Genomic DNA, 16,614 nt, shown 5'->3' on the forward strand with positions numbered 1-16,614 from the left:
TGATTATTGCCCATGTGTCGGTCTAATGCTTATTTGCAGATATTTGTTGTGTCCCTCGAAGACAGGGACTACTTGTCTTTTTTTTTTCTTCCTATTCCCAGCGCTTAGCCCAATGCCTGTTACATGGTATATCGCTTAAAACAAGTTTATGGATCTTAGAACTCCGAGCACTGGAGGCGAAAATGACCATAAAACTCCGAGCTCCACGCTGAAACTGACCTCAGAACGCAGAGCCTGGGAGCTGAAATTAACCACAGAACTGGAGCTCCAGGCTGAAACTGACCTCAGAACGCAGAGCCTGGGGGCTGAAATTAACCACAGAACTGGAGCTCCAGGTTGAAACTGACCTCAGAACGCAGAGCCTGGGGGCTGAAATTAACCACAGAACGGAGCTCCAGGCTGAAACTCACATTAGAACGCAGAGCACAGGAGCTGAAATTGATCACAGAACTCCGAGCTCCGCGCTGAGATTCACTTTAGAACGCAGAGCACAGAAGCCGCTGAATTCCAGGCTGAAACTCACTTTAGAACGCTGCGTGTCGGAGCCGGAAGAGGCCCCCACAGAGGAACTTTCGGATCAGGCAAAGCGAAATGGACTCTGTCCCAGAGCCGGTCGGACTGAGACCAGACTGACCCTAAAACGCCGCTAGCATCTTAGCCCCTCCTCTCGCCCCGCCCCTCCACTCCTTCGGGAGGGCCGGCCGCAGGGGCGGCCTCCGAGGCGACAGAGGGCGGGCTCGGCCCTCGGCTCTCTCCCCGCCCCCCCAGCCCGGCCCTCTCGCCTTTCCCAGCGTGGGTGACATTGAGCCGGCGTGAGTCTCCGGTCCCGCGGTGGCCTTTCCCTGCCCCGCCTCCGCGCCCGTTATGGCGGCCCCGGGCGCTGCTGCCACTGCTTCCCAACTCCTCTGCCGGAGGAGCCTCGGCGTGGTGAGAGCCGGGGGCCCTCGGGGGCGGGGGGGCGTGTGGGGGAGGGGGACCCTGAGGAGGAGGGGCCTTGTGGGGGAGGGGTGTTGCAGGGGGACCTCGGGAGGCGGAAGAGGGGGTGACGGGGCGGCGGGGAGACGGGAGACCTGAGGGGGGGGGGCGAGACTGCGGTGCGGGGGTGACTCCAGAGCCTGGAAGAAGGGGGGCCCAGACGGGGGAGGGGGTGCAGCATTCGTGGGGTGCGGAGGCTGAGGCCCCGGGAGCGCTGCAGCCTGGGAGGTGGGTGCTGGGGGGGCCCACCCTGTGATCTAGCGGGGTGACCCCCTGAGGGGGGCGTCTGCGGGTCCGGGGTCCTGGAGTGTCGGCTGAGACCTCCGCTCGTTTCAGGGAAGAACTGGGCCTGGAGGCAGGACCCGCGGGCATCGAGGGAGCTTCCCGGGTTACTGGGAGTGCGAGAAGCCCCGCCCCGGGAGCCTCCGGTCCGGAGGGGGGGAGCATGCGCACGTGCATAAACACGCGCTCCATAAACACCCACTCCTGTGCAGCGCTCCCCGGCCCGGGGTCACCACCCATGTCAGGGGTCACTGGGGGGGGTGCTGCTCCCCCCCCCCATGTGTGAGACGGCCGAGCTGGAGGGGAGGTGGGGGCTGTCAGCCCCACAGTCCGGCCCGGGGCCAGCTCTCTCCGGGCCACGCGTGGGCGGGACAGCGGCAGCTGGAGCCGGGAGAGGCCCGGAGGAGGAGGCGCCGGGAGCGGGACTGAGGGATCTGACAGGGGGTGTGAGGGGCAGCGGCGCAAAGGTCAGAATTGGGAGGAGCAGCGGAGGGGGCAAGATCTTGTGTGTTGTCTTGGTATAATGGCGCCTGGTATACAGTAGGCATTTAATGAATGCAACTAGGTTGGTTAAAAAAAAAACGGAGATAGGGAGGGGTGAGCGGTTACCTCAGAGTGGTTCTCTGCCCTGGTACACGCGGCGCCCGCCGCCTTCCCGTCCGCCGAGGCTGCGCTGCTGCTGCCGCCCTCAGAAGCCCTCTTTGGCTCCCCATGGCCCGGAGGGAGTCCCGGCAGCGCGCGTGCTGCTCTCCGGGGGCACGCCGCCCGCATGCACAGATCCGGGAGTCTGCTGATGAGCAGGTGGGATGGAAGAGAGACGGTCGCTGGGCCGGAGGAGGCCGGGAGCTCCTGAAGGATGAACCTCCCGTGGGGCTGGGGGTGAGGAGGACGCTGGGGAGAGAGCGCGACTCCCGGTACGGAAACTCCCTCTGCTAACGCAGCTCACACCTCCCTGGAAGGATTGCCTCGAGAGTCATTTGTCCGGTCACGGCCGGGGGTCAGATGTGGGAACCCGCAGAGACGCTGCAGACCGGAGGGAACTCCTGGAGGCTTTGATTAGGGAGTAAGAGGGGCAGCGCCCCCTGGTGGGAGGTGCTCCTGGCCGCTGCTGGGGGACGGGGCCCAGCCAGAGAATGACCAGTTGGATGAGCCGGCTAGAAGTCCGTGGCGGACGGAGAAGGCAGCTCAGGGACCTGGTGAAGATCGAGGGGAGAGCGAGCGGTCAGGTGGGACCTGAAGCTTTGACTCCAGAGCGGCTGCTGTCTGGGCTCTGCTCCCGGAACCAGGACGCTGAAGGAGAGAAGGGCGGCCCCGGAGCGCAGAGAATCAGGAAGCCCCGCTCGAGGGGACCTATATGAGCTGGGGGATTCTGGGCAATCATTCATCTCGGTGGTCTCAGTCTCCTCATCTGCAAAATGGCGAGAAAATCCCAAGTGGTCTCACACAGATTTGTTCATGAAACAGCTGAGCAAGGGCCGTGCAGAGAAGCAGATAGTTCCGCGGAAGCGTCTCATAGGGAAAACCCACTTGGCAAATGGCTGGGCTGGAGGTGGACGCAGTGTAAGCTTCTTCAAGGCTCCAGTGTTGCAGTGCTTAGCCCAGCACACAGTAGGTGTTTAATAAATGCCTGCCGGTTGTTTGGTTGATGAGCTCTGCAGGTGGTGAGCGGCTGAGATTCCCCTCCATCCGCTCTTTCAATCAGTGTGCGCCCAGTTCTGAACCCGTTGCATCCCCGTCACGGCGAAAGTTCCTTTTCTTTGGTATCCATCGTGCTGGGACTTTGAAGTCAGAGTGGGCTGAAGGAAGAGAGGATTCCTTCTGTGCCTGACACATAGTAGGTGCTCAGTGAATCCTTGCTGACGGCCTGGCGAGCGGGGAGCAGGAAGCCGGCTGGGCCAGGAGGGCCGCCCGACCCTCCGAGGCATCTGCATGGGGATGCAGGGAGAAGGGCCGAGCCGGAAAGGGGCGGGAGAGCGGACGTCAGAAGTGGCAGCTCAGCCACAGAAAATGGGGAGGCAGAAATGGCTGCAGCTGGTCAGGGGACGCTGGCTGAAAGGAAAGTTACACTCACCTGAACCTGGGGAGGATCCTTCCTCACAAGGGCCTCCCCCAGCCTCTCACTCTCCTTCCTCACGCTCACCTGAACCTGGGGAGGATCCTTCCTCACTAACAAGGGCCTCCCCAGCAGAGGCCGGACAGTCTCTCACTCTCCTTCCTCACACTCACCTGAACCTGGGGAGGATCCTTCCTCACTAACAAGGGCCTCCCCAGCAGAGGCCGGACAGTCTCTCACTCTCCTTCCTCACACTCACCTGAACCTGGGGAGGATCCTTCCTCACTAACAAGGGCCTCCCCAGCAGAGGCCGGACAGTCTCTCACTCTCCTTCCTCACACTCACCTGAACCTGGGGAGGATCCTTCCTCACTAACAAGGGCCTCCCCAGCAGAGGCCGGACAGTCTCTCACTCTCCTTCCCTTACATCTGAACTTAATGGAGGATCCTTCCTCACTAACAAGGGCCTCCCCGCCTCTCACTCTCCTTCCCTTACACCTGAACCTGGGGAGGATCCTTCCTCACTAACAAGGGCCTCCCCAGCAGAGGCCGGACAGCCTCTCACTCTCCTTCCCTTACACCTGAACCTGGGGAGGATCCTTCCTCACTAACAAGGGCCTCCCCAGCAGAGGCCGGACAGCCTCTCACTCTCCTTCCCTTACACCTGAACCTGGGGAGGATCCTTCCTCACTAACAAGGGCCTCCCCAGCAGAGGCCGGACAGTCTCTCACTCTCCTTCCTCACGCTCACCTGAACCTGGGGAGGATCCTTCCTCACTAACAAGGGCCTCCCCAGCAGAGGCCGGACAGTCTCTCACTCTCCTTCCTCACACTCACCTGAACCTGGGGAGGATCCTTCCTCACTAACAAGGGCCTCCCCAGCAGAGGCCGGACAGTCTCTCACTCTCCTTCCTCACACTCACCTGAACCTGGGGAGGATCCTTCCTCACTAACAAGGGCCTCCCCAGCCTCTCACTGTCCTTCTGGCAGCAGTTCCCACGTGTGCTGTCTTTCCCTTTGGAATGACTGCTCTTCGGAGATACCAAATTTGTCCCCAAAGTCGAGAAAGCGCCTGGCACATTATAAGCCCTTAATTAATGCTTTTTACATCAGTCTTTTGTCCATCTTCCCCAAACCATGGCTCAGCCAGTCAGTATGAATGTATTAAGCTCCTTCTGTGTGCCAGGTTCTTTGCTTAGCGCCTTAGGATTACACAGAAAGACAAAAGATGGTCCCTTGTCATCAAGGCACTGTCAGGAAGTCAGAATTCAAAACCTGCCTCAGACATTTAATACTTCTTGACCACAGGTAAATTAGTTAATTTATCTTGGTCTTAGTTTTCTCATCTGCAAAATGGGAATAACAATAGCATTTAGCTCATAGGATTGTCGTGAGGATCATCTGTTAACATGGAAAACAATTTCTAAATTTTAAAGTGCTGTGGAAGTGCTAGTATCATTATCACTGGTTCATGTGGATGTTGTAAACCTTATATGTATATATGTACACGTGGGGAATGTGTGCACACATATCTATGTAAATGTATGTAGATGTGTGTATATATCATATGTGTGTGTGTTTCTTTTCCCCCCAAAGAGGTCTTTTGAAGAAAGGCAGTCCAGTAGGTATACATTAATGTGGAGTTAGAGAATTTGGGGTTGGATCTTGACTCTGCTATTTACTGTCTGTGTTTTCTTGTGCAATAACAATAACAGAACTTTAAAGAATAAAGGTCCCCGAATCAGCATTAATTAATCACCTACTGTGTGCCAGGCTCTGTGCCGAGTGCTGGGAATTACAAAGAAATGGGAGCTGCTGGTCTGCTAGGGAGGAAAGATACAAATGATCATACGCAGAAAAGCCAGAGACTGATGGGAAATATCAATGAATGAAGAGGGCTGGGAAAGCCCCCCTGATTTTTAGGGGGTGGGATGAGCAGGAAGGGCCCTCCAGACATGGGACACAGCCAGAGGAAATGCCCAGAGACTCAAGGAGGGCCTTGTGGCTGGTCGGCAGAGATTGTGGAGGGGACAGGGGTGTGAGAAGACTGAAAAAGTTGCTGTGGAGGAGGCAGGTTTGGAAGGGGTTAACAGGGGTGAAGTGGCCAGACCCCATTTTATTTAGGAAGATTTCTGACGGCTGAGGGAGACTGAGTGAGGAGAGACTTGAGATTCGGAGAGCCGCCAGAGCTCTTGCCAGTCCAGCATGAGGTATGTGGTGCAATGGCCGGGCCAAAGGAGAAGAGACTCCGAGAAAGATCCCATGAGGGTGGAAGTCGGGACAGGGCCACAGATTGGAGATGGGGGTGAGGGGAGAAAGAAGAGGACGACAGAGTGCTCCATAGATTTCCAGCCTTGACAGTGATTTAGAAATGACCAAGACCAGCAAGAGTTCAAAACCGAGCTCATTGTAAAGGTTCCATTATTGAGGTTAGGGTTCGAGCGTCCGAAAATCTGTTGGAGGTGCAAGGCTGAGGTTGGGAGAGATTTCAGAGCCGGACAAGTCGGCCTGAGAGTCGTTACCATTGAGGTCTGGATGCACTCCTCGGGAGCTGCTGAGCTCACTGGGAAAAGGAGTCTAGAGAAGCGGGTGCAGGACCAGGCCTCAGGAAATCCCCATCTGCAGTGGGTGGGACCTTAAAAACCCACAAAGGAGGGTCGGGGGAGGAGGAGGAAAGACAGGTGTCCCTACACCTAGGGACGAGAGAATCGAGGAGCAGGCAGGGTCGCTCTGTAGGGGTCAAGAAGTATGAGGGCCTTGAGAAAAGGCCTTTAGATTTGCTGATTGTTGTGGTTCACTCTTTCCATGGCCCCATCTGGGGTTTTCTTGGCAGAGATCCTGGAGGGCTTTGTCATTTCCTTCTCCAGCTCATTTTACAGATGAGGAAACTGAGGCAAACTGAAGCAAGTGACGTGTAAAGGCCGGTAAATATCCCTCCCTCCATCTCTCTCCATGGACAGGTCACTCTTCTCCAATGCGCCCAAAGAACATTTGCCTCCCAGACCTCAGGGGAGCTCAAAGTGACTCACGTCCTAAAAGAGAAGTTTCCTCAGGCAACAACTATCAAGGTCACAGACATTTCAGGTATTGCATCTCAGGGGACTCCTGTGGCCACAGATTTCTGCTCCATGCCAGGAACTAGGAACATGTAGAGCCCAGAGCTTGCCCTGGGGATCTTGCATTCTCTGCCCGCCAAAAAGGAAATACAAACTGACTTTGTGGGCTGGGGAGATGAGGGGTGCTGAGCCCCACAACAAGGCCCCCTAGCCAAGCACTTTTGGGCTGCCCTGGGGAAGCCGTTGCTGCTTCTCCCAGATGACATGTTAGATTCTCAGAATTCACAATTGTTCCTTATCTTGGGCACCTTTTGGGGCTCCTCGTTGAAAACGCAGCCTGTGAGCTGAGCCAGTCTAAGGGTGGAGGGTGGGTAGGGAGCCCTGTGTGCTTCTGTGCTGGCTGGGGATTCACGGGGAACTGTCAGCCACTCCCAGAAGCCCCCCCCAGGGAGCCCACGCATGGTGCCCTCAGATAGATATCTGGGCCCCATTTCTCCCTGCACCCATGGCCTCTGGGCTGCTCCACCCTCCAGGGCACTGCCAGGAGAAGTTGAAAAGCTAGTGCCGGGGGCAGCAGAGCTGGCAAAGTAAATTTTACTTTGGGAGCCTCCAAGAGTGAGAAAATGTAAAGTAGATTAAAAAATGAGAGGCAAAAACAAAATAAAAATTAAAACCACAGTAGTCAGGGCCTCCTACTCTTGACTAAATATGGATGAGTCACAACAGGCTGGCGGTGGAGTCACTGAATCCCTCCCTCCCCCATTTACAGATATCAAGCCCCTGGCCCCTCACATGGGTGAGCGGGAGGATTCCATCAAGGCTGCCGGGCTGGCCGTCCAGGGTCTTCCCTGACTTGTGGCCCCAAGAGGCCTTCCAGCTCCCTCCCGCTGCCTTGCCCGGGTTGTTTTTTCTGTATTGATAGCCGCTCTCTGCAGTATCTGGCTTAATGGCCTTTAGTCCCTAACACAGGGTTTAGCCCACATCAGATATTCGCTGTGTGGCAAGCTGGCCTTGGTTTCCTTCTCTGTAAAACAGCAGGATCGGGCTCAGTGGCTTCCAAGGCCTGTTTCAGCCTCAGTTTATACTCGTGGTCCCGGAACTCTGGTGTCTGTCACGCTGCCCATGAAAATGTTTGCAGACGCTCTTACACGCTCCTCCTCCCCTTTCCTTGTCTGTCGAAGTCTTTTGATTAAATATATATTACATATATTTATTATATATTATATATACACACACACACACATATATATATATATATATATAATTGTAAATAAACATATAAATCTCTTGCTGGAACTTCACAGGTAGCCTCCGTCCCTGGCCAGACTCCTGTCATCCCTATATTTCCGGCCGTGGTCTAGAAATCTGAGTCTGTTTTATATTTTATATTTATATTTAAATAAATATTTTTTTTTAAATAGAGTTTATCATCCACCTGGAGGACTACGGTTAGAATCTGGCTGTTAGGAGCTCACACTACTTAGAAGCTGCTCTTCTCCCTGTCCCCCTCCCCCATCCCGCTCCAGTATTTGTCTCTTATCTGCCCTGACCATAGACGGCTTCATCCGGGTGGGTTTGTGCCCGGGTCAGAAGCCTGGTCCTGGGGACAAAGCACAAATGGCCCCTGCTGCGGCAGGCAGGTGGCTAACAAAGGCTCCTTCAGCCCGGAAAACTGACCTTTAAACTCTCTTAGTAAACATTCCTTGATACCTTTTGTCCTGGGATCACAGAAGTTCATGGGGGCGGGGAGGACTGAAATCTTTCTGGAGACAAAGAAAAGCAAACAAAGCCCGGACCTCCTCGGACAGGGTATACAGCCTCTGCCTGGCAGGCTTCTACCTCTGGACAAAGGAGCAGCCCCGGTTTCTTCCTGGTTTCTGGGACTGTCACCAATGTTTCAGTCCTTCAAGCTCCTCTCCTGTAGCTGATCTTTTAACTTAAGCCGTCAAATATTCCGTTTTCAGGTGGCTGTGGGGCCATGTATGAAATCCACATAGAGTCAGAAGAATTTAAAGACAAGCGAACTGTGCAACAGCACCAGATGGTTAACAAGGTTAGTAGAGCGGCCGTGGCATTGCAGCCCGCCAATAAGCCTCGAAGCGTGTTCCTCACATCCACCCCGCCATGGCAGTGTTCAAGGGTTATTGCCCCATTTTACATATGAGCAAGCTGAGTCTGGGAGAGTAAGTGTTCTCTTCCGGGTCACCAAGCTGGGGCATTAGTAATACCTGAAGGTAATGCTGTGTCCGGCCTTTCCACCCCAAGCCTTCTTGCCTCCCTTTCCTTGCGTGTCAGACTCACGTCCTTCCCTGTCCTAGTAGCCTCCTAGACTTTCTCCAGCGTAATTGTTCTTGCCCTTCCTAAAGTTGCCCCCAGAACTGGACGTGGCTCCCCCAGAACAGGACATGGTGCCCCACGTGAGGTCTGACCAGGCTTGGGGGAGGATGTAGAGGAGCCAGCTTGCTTGTCCATCTTACTGCCATCTTCTCACGATCACCCCGGAGAGGAGGGGACCTGGGCCCTCTGCCTCCCATGCTGGCCTTTGTCCCCATCCCTCCCCCCAGCTCCCCCCTGCAGGATTCTTTTTCCGCATGGCTTGGACTGGAGGAGACTCCGACAGTCCTGATCAGGGCCTGTAAGTGACCCGTGACGGCTCCAGACCCTGGACCCTAACCTACAGGAGGAGCCAGCCCGGTTTCAGGGTCATGTGTGAAGGTCACCTCCATCCCTTGTGGCTCCTCAGAAAGTCCACTCCTGTCTTGGAGGCTCCTTTTGTTCATGTTTTTGCTGCCAAAAATACAAGATTGCTCTTTTGTTTCCTAGGCACTGAAGGAAGAGATTAAATCGATGCACGGGCTGAGAATTTTCACTTCGGTCCCCAAGTCCTGAGGCCGAGGGTCAGGCCGGGCCTGCTGTGAGCTGCTGCTGCTGCTGGGACGGTCCTGGGAGGGGGTGGACTCTGTTCTCCCCACGCTCTCCCTTGGTTCTTTCTCCAAGCTCTCCTGATGGAGTATTTGGGCTGTTCCGTGTTCATTAAAGGCAAAAGACCCCCTTTCTTTGGAAACCTTCTTTCTCAGACCCAAGTCATTGGCTTTCTCTGGAATCAGTCAGTTTTCTGCCCGGACCCACTTGGGGACATCAGAATGGGCAGTTGTCCCCCAAGGGAGAGCCGCCCTCACCCCCTTTAGGTACTGATTGAAGCTCAGTTAATCAAGCATTGGCTCAGGGGTGATTGAGAGTCTTCCCATACTCGCCTTCGGGCATTTTGTACATTTGATCCCCACCAAATCATCTGGGGGGGGGGAAGACCTGTGGCACTTATCTGTGATTGTGGGCAGATGATTATTACCTCTGGGACCTGATCGAGACTCTTCTGTTTCTGTAATGTTCTAAGCTAACCCCTGCTTGCGTTTCTGGGTTTCTTGCATGTCAGTCGCCTTCACCCGGGCTCCAGTGCTGCCAAATTAGCTTTCTCCCTACTTGGCGTCCCATCTCCCATCTTTGTGCCTTTGTCCTGACTATCCCTCATGTCAGATGTGCCTTCTTTCCTCACTTCTAACTCTAGGAATCTCTAGTTTTCTTTAGTGCTCAGCCCAAGTGCCAGATTCTACCTGAAATCTTTCTTGTCCCCGCCAGATGCTATTGCTTCCCTGTCAAATTATGTTCTCTTTTTTGTTTATTTTTGTTTGTATATGTACCCCTAGTCTTCCCCAGCTGGAACATAAGAGGGTAAGGATTATTTCCTTTTTTATCTTTGTATTTTCAGTGCCTGCATACAGTAAATGCTTAATAAATACTTGATGGTTATCAAATGAGAAAAAATTATAAAGCACTTTGAAACCTTGAAGATGCTGTAGAAATATCAGCTTTTGTAGTCTTTGTTCTCTTATAACAAGTGTATCTTGTTCCAACCTAGCAGTGTGCTCTGCATACAGTAAGTGTCTAACAGATGCTTGTTAAAGGAACAATAACTTCCATTTTTCAGATGAGCAAACTGAGGCCTAGAGGGGAAATAAAATGTTCAGTCACATAGCCAGGAAGACAGCAGCGGGACCATCTTGGTAAACATGGACCCCATGGCCAGAGGAGGTCAGAAGCTCTATCACTGACAGTTGGTCTGATCTTGGATAAATGACCCTCAGGTCTTTGGTTTCCTTATCTCTAAAATGACTTGGGACTACGAAAAGAAATGGATGGTTGGTGGAATTGAATGTTTCAACTATTCTGGAAAAGTTTTTACAACGTAAACCAAACTTAGCCTCTGATCCAGCAATAGCAGTGTGAGGCTTATATTCCATGAGGATCTGAATATGAAAGTCAGGTCCATTATATATTCAAACAGGAACAATTGGGTGTCCATTGATAAGCATTTCCTATGTGCCAGGAACTGGGGACACAATTCTACAAATTAGAAAAATTTGCATTCTGCCCATCAGGCATGTGAGTAATACACAGAATGAAGAGGACAAATACAAAGTAGTGAAATACAAGGTATTCTGGGCATGAGAAAGTGGGGATGAGCAGATTTCATCAAATGGATATCAGCTAAACTAATATAGGAATGTGCTGGAATATTATCTCAACACGAGAAATTACAAATGCAATGACTTGCATGACTTGATGGAGAGTTGGGAGTCGTCCTTCATGCTTGAAGAAAACCATAATGACATTATGTCGGGATCAAGATCCAGTGTGTCCAACGTGGTGATCAGACCACCACGAGCTCGGAATGTCCTGCCATAGAACCAGGAGAACAATTCACATTAGCCACTCAGCCCACCCAGCCTCTAATTTCAGTCTAATTTCCCCCTTTGACTCTTCCCCTTGCTCTCCCAAAAGTGAGAGGAAGCATCACTAACAAGAGGCTGTTGATCAGTTCCAGCTAATTCCATTTTATCTCAAGTTCAACATGCCAAGTAGAACTCACCATCATCTCCCTACACGTTTTCCTCTTCCTAATTTCTATCCTATGTCTCAAATGCTTAATATATATATATATGCAATGTCTCAAAGCTTAATATATATATATATATGTATATATATATATATTAATATATATATATATATATTTTTTTTTTTTTCCTTCACACACTTGGCCTCTTAAGTTAATAAATGTGCCTAATAAATGCTTGGGGACTTGAATGGCACTCATTTGACTTGCCACACTCTTGGGACGTTCACATACAGCCTGGTGAAATCTCATGAGCATCACCACATATTTTTTAACTTTTCCAAAGAGAGGCAACACAAAGTAGCAGACTCTGGAAATCATGCCAGAGGAGGAAGACTTCAGAGGAAAGGGCAGATTTATCCTGGAGAAGATAATGCTTCAGGATGATTGGATCTGGTTCAGGCTTTTGGGGTCATCTGGCTGTCTTTGAAATGTGTGGGAAAGCTATGACTTTGTTCGGCCTGGCTCTGAGGGAAGGAAGAGGAGTAATGGACGGGAGTGGCCGAGATCCAGATTTCAGCCGGACAAATTTCCTGACGTTGGAGGTGGCCACAAATGGGATGGCTGCCTCCCATCGCTTTGGGAGGTGATGAGTTCTCCTTCCCTGGAAGATTTCAGAGAGCTCCTTTCCCACTTATTGGGGGAGATATAAAGAGAATTCTTTCGGGATATGGATTGGACTGGATGATCTTGAAGGTTTCTGCCAAATCTGAGATTCCGTCAGTCATCCAACCAGCATTTATTAAGTGCTTACTGTATTCTAGGCATGGTACTAAGTAAGTACTGAAGATAAAGGCAAAAAAAAAAACAAAGCATTGTTCTTGAACCCAAACATCTTCACGCTCTAATGGAAGAAATGGCATGCAAACAGCTATATACACAGCAGCTACCTGCAAGTATAAATGAGAAGTCAAAGGGGAAGGCACCAGCAGTGAGGAGGACCAAAAAGGTGCAATTGTGGCTTAGACTTGAAGGAAATCAGGGAAGCCGGGAGGTGGAGATGAAGAGGGGTGTGTTCCCGGCATAAGGTACAGCTAGTGGAAAGGCATTCAATCACTCAATAAGCATTCACTAGGCACCTTCTGATGTGGCAGGCACTGTGCCAAGCCTGGGAATACAAACACCAGCAAAAAGCCCCAAGAAGCTTCCATTCTAATAAGGAAAATGATGTTTAAAAGGAGGCTCAAAGGAGAAAGGAGTGATGGAGAAGTCCAGATGAGTGAGTGCAGCTTGATAGGAAATTAAGGGACTGCCCCGAGTGTGGGGAGGAAGGAGCCTTCCATTTTCTAATCAGAGGGAGGGGCAAGGAGCCTGGAAGGGACCGACGTGGAGGACTTTGAAAGCCAGAGGATTTTAGAGTTGATCCCGGAGCACTGTCATTTGGTCACTGACCTTCAGCAAGGATAGACAGGACATCACTGTATTACAGCGTGTCCGACTGTGGCTGATCAGACCGACAAGGACCCAGAAGGCTCTGCCTCTGCTCAGCCCAAACCTCCCGTATCGTCATTTGGGGGGATTCTGTAACCGAACTTCTGAGCTATTTGACTTCTGCTTCCCTCCAAGCACACACCTTCTTTGGGTGGGCAGCCTTTTGCCAGCATTTCCCATATCCCACAATGAGTGCCCAAGTTATTCAGGAGACCCTGAGAGTCAGACACCTCTGCCGTCCACATGGGAGTTTGCCTCGTGGCCTGCAGATAAACGTTCTCGGGCATTCCGGCGGCCAAGACACTGGGGCTGCCCTGTCTGTGGGCCGTCTGAATGCTGGGTAGTTCAGCTGGAGCGTCCAGTATTCAGAACGCCAGGGGAGCTTCAGTCTTTCCAAGACAATTCAGATGGGCGCAGCCTAGTGTGTGGTAACCCTGGTTTTCTTGTGTTCGTTGTTGGGACAAAACTAGCACAAGCAGCAAAGAATCGATCCACACTTTTGCCTCTCAGCCCCAGAGACTGCATTAAGTGCTCAACCTTCTATGGACAGGGTTTCCCTCCACTTCAGTCTCCCTTGTAGCCTTTTCCTTAAATAACCTTCCTCCGGTCAGTTGCTGAGCTCGGTGCCATGTTTGCCCTCATTGAAGGTGTCTAATAGCATGGCTGAAAGAAAAGCATGGGAGTGAGCACCCGGCCCTGCTCTCCTGGAGACAGGGAGAACCCAAGGGCATTGCTCGTTACCCAGAAGCTATGTAAGTATGGCAAATGAAGCTGGAATAGACTGGTGAACTTCTCTGGGCAAATTTGCCATAACTTTCCACAAGTCTTCACAAATGACAGTGTTCAGTGAATCTCCATGAGGAAAATGGTCTGATTTCCTAAACTTTAGGAAGAGAGACATAGCCCAAGTGATAAGGGATAAGGGTTTGTTCCAGAATGGCGGCTGTGTGAATGGACAGCAGGGAACCTTTATGAAAGATATGAGTTAGGGCATCTAGATAGAGCACCAGCCCTGAAGTTAGAAGGATCTGAGTTCAAATCCAGCCTCAAACACTTAACACTTCCTAACTGTGTGATCCTGGGCAAGTCACTTAACCCCAATTGCCTCAGCAAGAAAAAAAAAAAGTGAATTAGGATTAAGTTACGTGGAGAGTAGTCAAGGATGGCATTTGAGATTTGAGCCTCCCTGACTGAGGAATTGATGGTGTCTCGGACAGTAATAGGCAATTTGGGAAGGAAGGGTGGGGTGGGGGTTAGTTCTATTTTAGACATGGTAAGTTTAAGATATCTTTGAAGATGTCTAAAAAGTAGTTGATGATGCAAGACTGGAGATCAGAACAGAGATAAAGGCTTGATAAATAGATCTGAGAATCATAAGCTTAGAGATAATTAAACCCATGGAAACTAATGAGATCACCAACTGAGGAGCTGGAGAAGAGCACCCAGCATAGGGCTTTGGAGAGGCTCGGAGCTTGCAGGCAGGATGTGGCTGAAAAGTCAGGAAAGGAGATACAGCGGTCAGACAGGTAGAAGGAAACCAGGAGAGGGCAGTGTCAATAACCACACTTTCCTTCATCGACAACTTCAGCATTGACCTCATAGTCTTTCCATTCTACCCCTGACCTCATAGTAAGGGCTTCAACATACATATTGCCACTCCCTCAAACACCGGACTTTCCTGTCCTCAGGTTACTCATTTTCCATGACTTATTCAGTCCTTCCCAGAACCCTCAGAGATGGTCACACTCCTGATCTTGCCATCACCCCAGGTTCATAAACCACAAAACTTTTATCTAATCACAATCTATTACATTTTCCCTCCACCTCTCAACCATCATCCATTTTTTCCCCTCACTGTGAACCTCCAGGTCATCCCCCCTTTAATGGCTATGATCTTTTTCCTCCCCATTTTAACCTTTCTCTGAACCAATTCACTTCTATCTTCTATCTCAGGCAGTCAGTAAGTCAAGACGCATCTATTAAGTGCTTACACCATATGCTAAGTAATGAGAGTAAAAACATGATCTTTTTCTCAGAGAACTCGGGTTCTAATGGGTGAGGTAAGCTGGAAATAAGTATGGACCTTTTGCGTGACTAGATTTCACTTAGGGTCGTTCGAGCACAGATTTTTAAAGCCAGAAGTCCTAGACAGAATCCTCATTTTACAGATGAAGACTAAGGCAGACAGGTGAGGAGACTTGCCCAGGATTCCCCTGAGTAAGTATCTGAATTGGAATTCAAAGGCAGGTCTTCCCAATGAAGTCCTATTCACTATGGAATAATCGGAGAAATCTTAGAGGGGGAAGGGACTAAAGAGGTCTGTGAATCCAATCCATTCATCTAACAAGAAGTCGCCCATTCTTCCTAATGAATGTCTCAGGGAGTTTACCGTATCTCAAGGTAGCCTATTTCCATTTTCTGAAAGCTCTTTGTAATTGTCTGATGAGATCAGTTGCTTCCCTGTAGCTTCCACCCATTACACTATTTTGGTTCTTTGCCAATGGGGAAGGAAAATGTATCTCCTTTCACCCGACCATCCTTCAAATCCTTGAAGATTTCTCACAATTACTCTGAGTTTTCTCTTCAAGCTCCCTCCCCACACCACTAATCCCTTCAACTAATCCCATTAAAGTGATGCTTCTGGTCCTCACTATCTTGGCAACTCTTCAGCTAATTAATGTCTACTAAAATATGATGCTCAGACCTGGGCAGAATCTTACCTCCTTGATAAAATTTTAATGCACGAACCCAGCGTGAAAGGCATTTTCCTCCTTGGTATTACTACAGCAAGTACGGTCTCTGGCATTCAGATTCCGAAGTAATCTAGTTCCAGACCTATGTTAGCAGATTTTTGTCCCTCCCCCTCACACATTCTGCATTCTTGTCCCAATCAACCAGCAACTTGTGGAGTTCTACACATATTCCATCACCTCCTTTCTCGCCAAATGTTCTCCCTTTGTCCACACCACTCTCTTGGGACCCCAGATCCACTTGAACTAGCCTGGGTGCTTCTTCCTACATGAGGCCTTATTGTTAGGGCCTGAAATTGCTTTGAATACATTTGATTTTTACTTATTTGACCACAGGAATGTAGATTTCTTTTTCTTTCTTTTTTTTTTTTTTTGAGGCTGGGGTTAAGTGACCTGCCCAGGGTCACACAGCTAGGAAGTGTTAAGTGTCTGAGACCAGATTTGAACCCAGGTCCTCCTGAATAGGAATGTAGATTTAGATCAAGAAGAGAATTTCAGAAGCCATCCGGTCCAACCCCTTTACTTTACAGATGAGGAAATTGAGGGTTAGGCTTGAGCGACTTGTCCCAAAACATATTTTTACTAAGTGGCAGAAAGGATTTGAACCTGTATGCTTTGACTAAATAATGTACTCTTCCAGCTGTACTGCTTCCCTGTCCTCAACTCAAAACTCATTTTAAATTTTCACGTTCTCTCTCAGCTGCCAGTCCTTGAGTGCCAAAGAGAACACGGTTGGGCTCTTTTTCCTGTCACCGCCAATATTCTGCCCATCCGTGTTTTCCTTCACCAGAACCTTCAGACCTCCTCTGTTTCATCTTGACCACAAAATCGCCCGCAAGACTTTTACGTCTCCCTCTGGGAGCTGACGCTGCTCTCCCTCAAGTGTCGGACCCATTACGGACCCTGCTCCCGAGAGACCAGTTAGGCTGCTACCAAGAAACCCCACAGAGGACATCCCGGGGTCAGCTGTGGTCAAGAACGAATTTCCCAAGGGCTGCGTTTGTGGCTCGGGCTCCTGAGGTGACAAACGGCCTTGCAAGTAGGATGTTCTGTCTAGTCCTGTCACTGAACTGCATCCTTGGTTCACTTAGGGACCATCAATTCAGCCTCTTCATCAA

General features: G+C 50.8%; 1 protein-coding gene across 1 annotated transcript; it reads left to right on the forward strand.

Moving 5' to 3' along the window:
* Nucleotides 1-762: 762 nt before the first annotated feature.
* On the forward strand, nucleotides 763-10,193 carry BOLA3 (bolA family member 3). Its single transcript, XM_074285471.1, has 4 exons — nucleotides 763-927; nucleotides 6,269-6,392; nucleotides 8,329-8,417; nucleotides 9,188-10,193. The coding sequence occupies exons 1-4, from the start codon at nucleotides 865-867 to the stop codon at nucleotides 9,251-9,253; spliced, it is 342 nt and encodes a 113-aa protein (XP_074141572.1). The 5' UTR covers nucleotides 763-864; the 3' UTR covers nucleotides 9,254-10,193.
* The last annotated feature ends 6,421 nt before the right edge of the window (nucleotides 10,194-16,614 follow it).

This window comes from Sminthopsis crassicaudata, chromosome 2 (genome assembly GCF_048593235.1).
Source record: "Sminthopsis crassicaudata isolate SCR6 chromosome 2, ASM4859323v1, whole genome shotgun sequence".
Classification (NCBI taxonomy): Eukaryota; Metazoa; Chordata; class Mammalia; order Dasyuromorphia; family Dasyuridae; genus Sminthopsis; species Sminthopsis crassicaudata.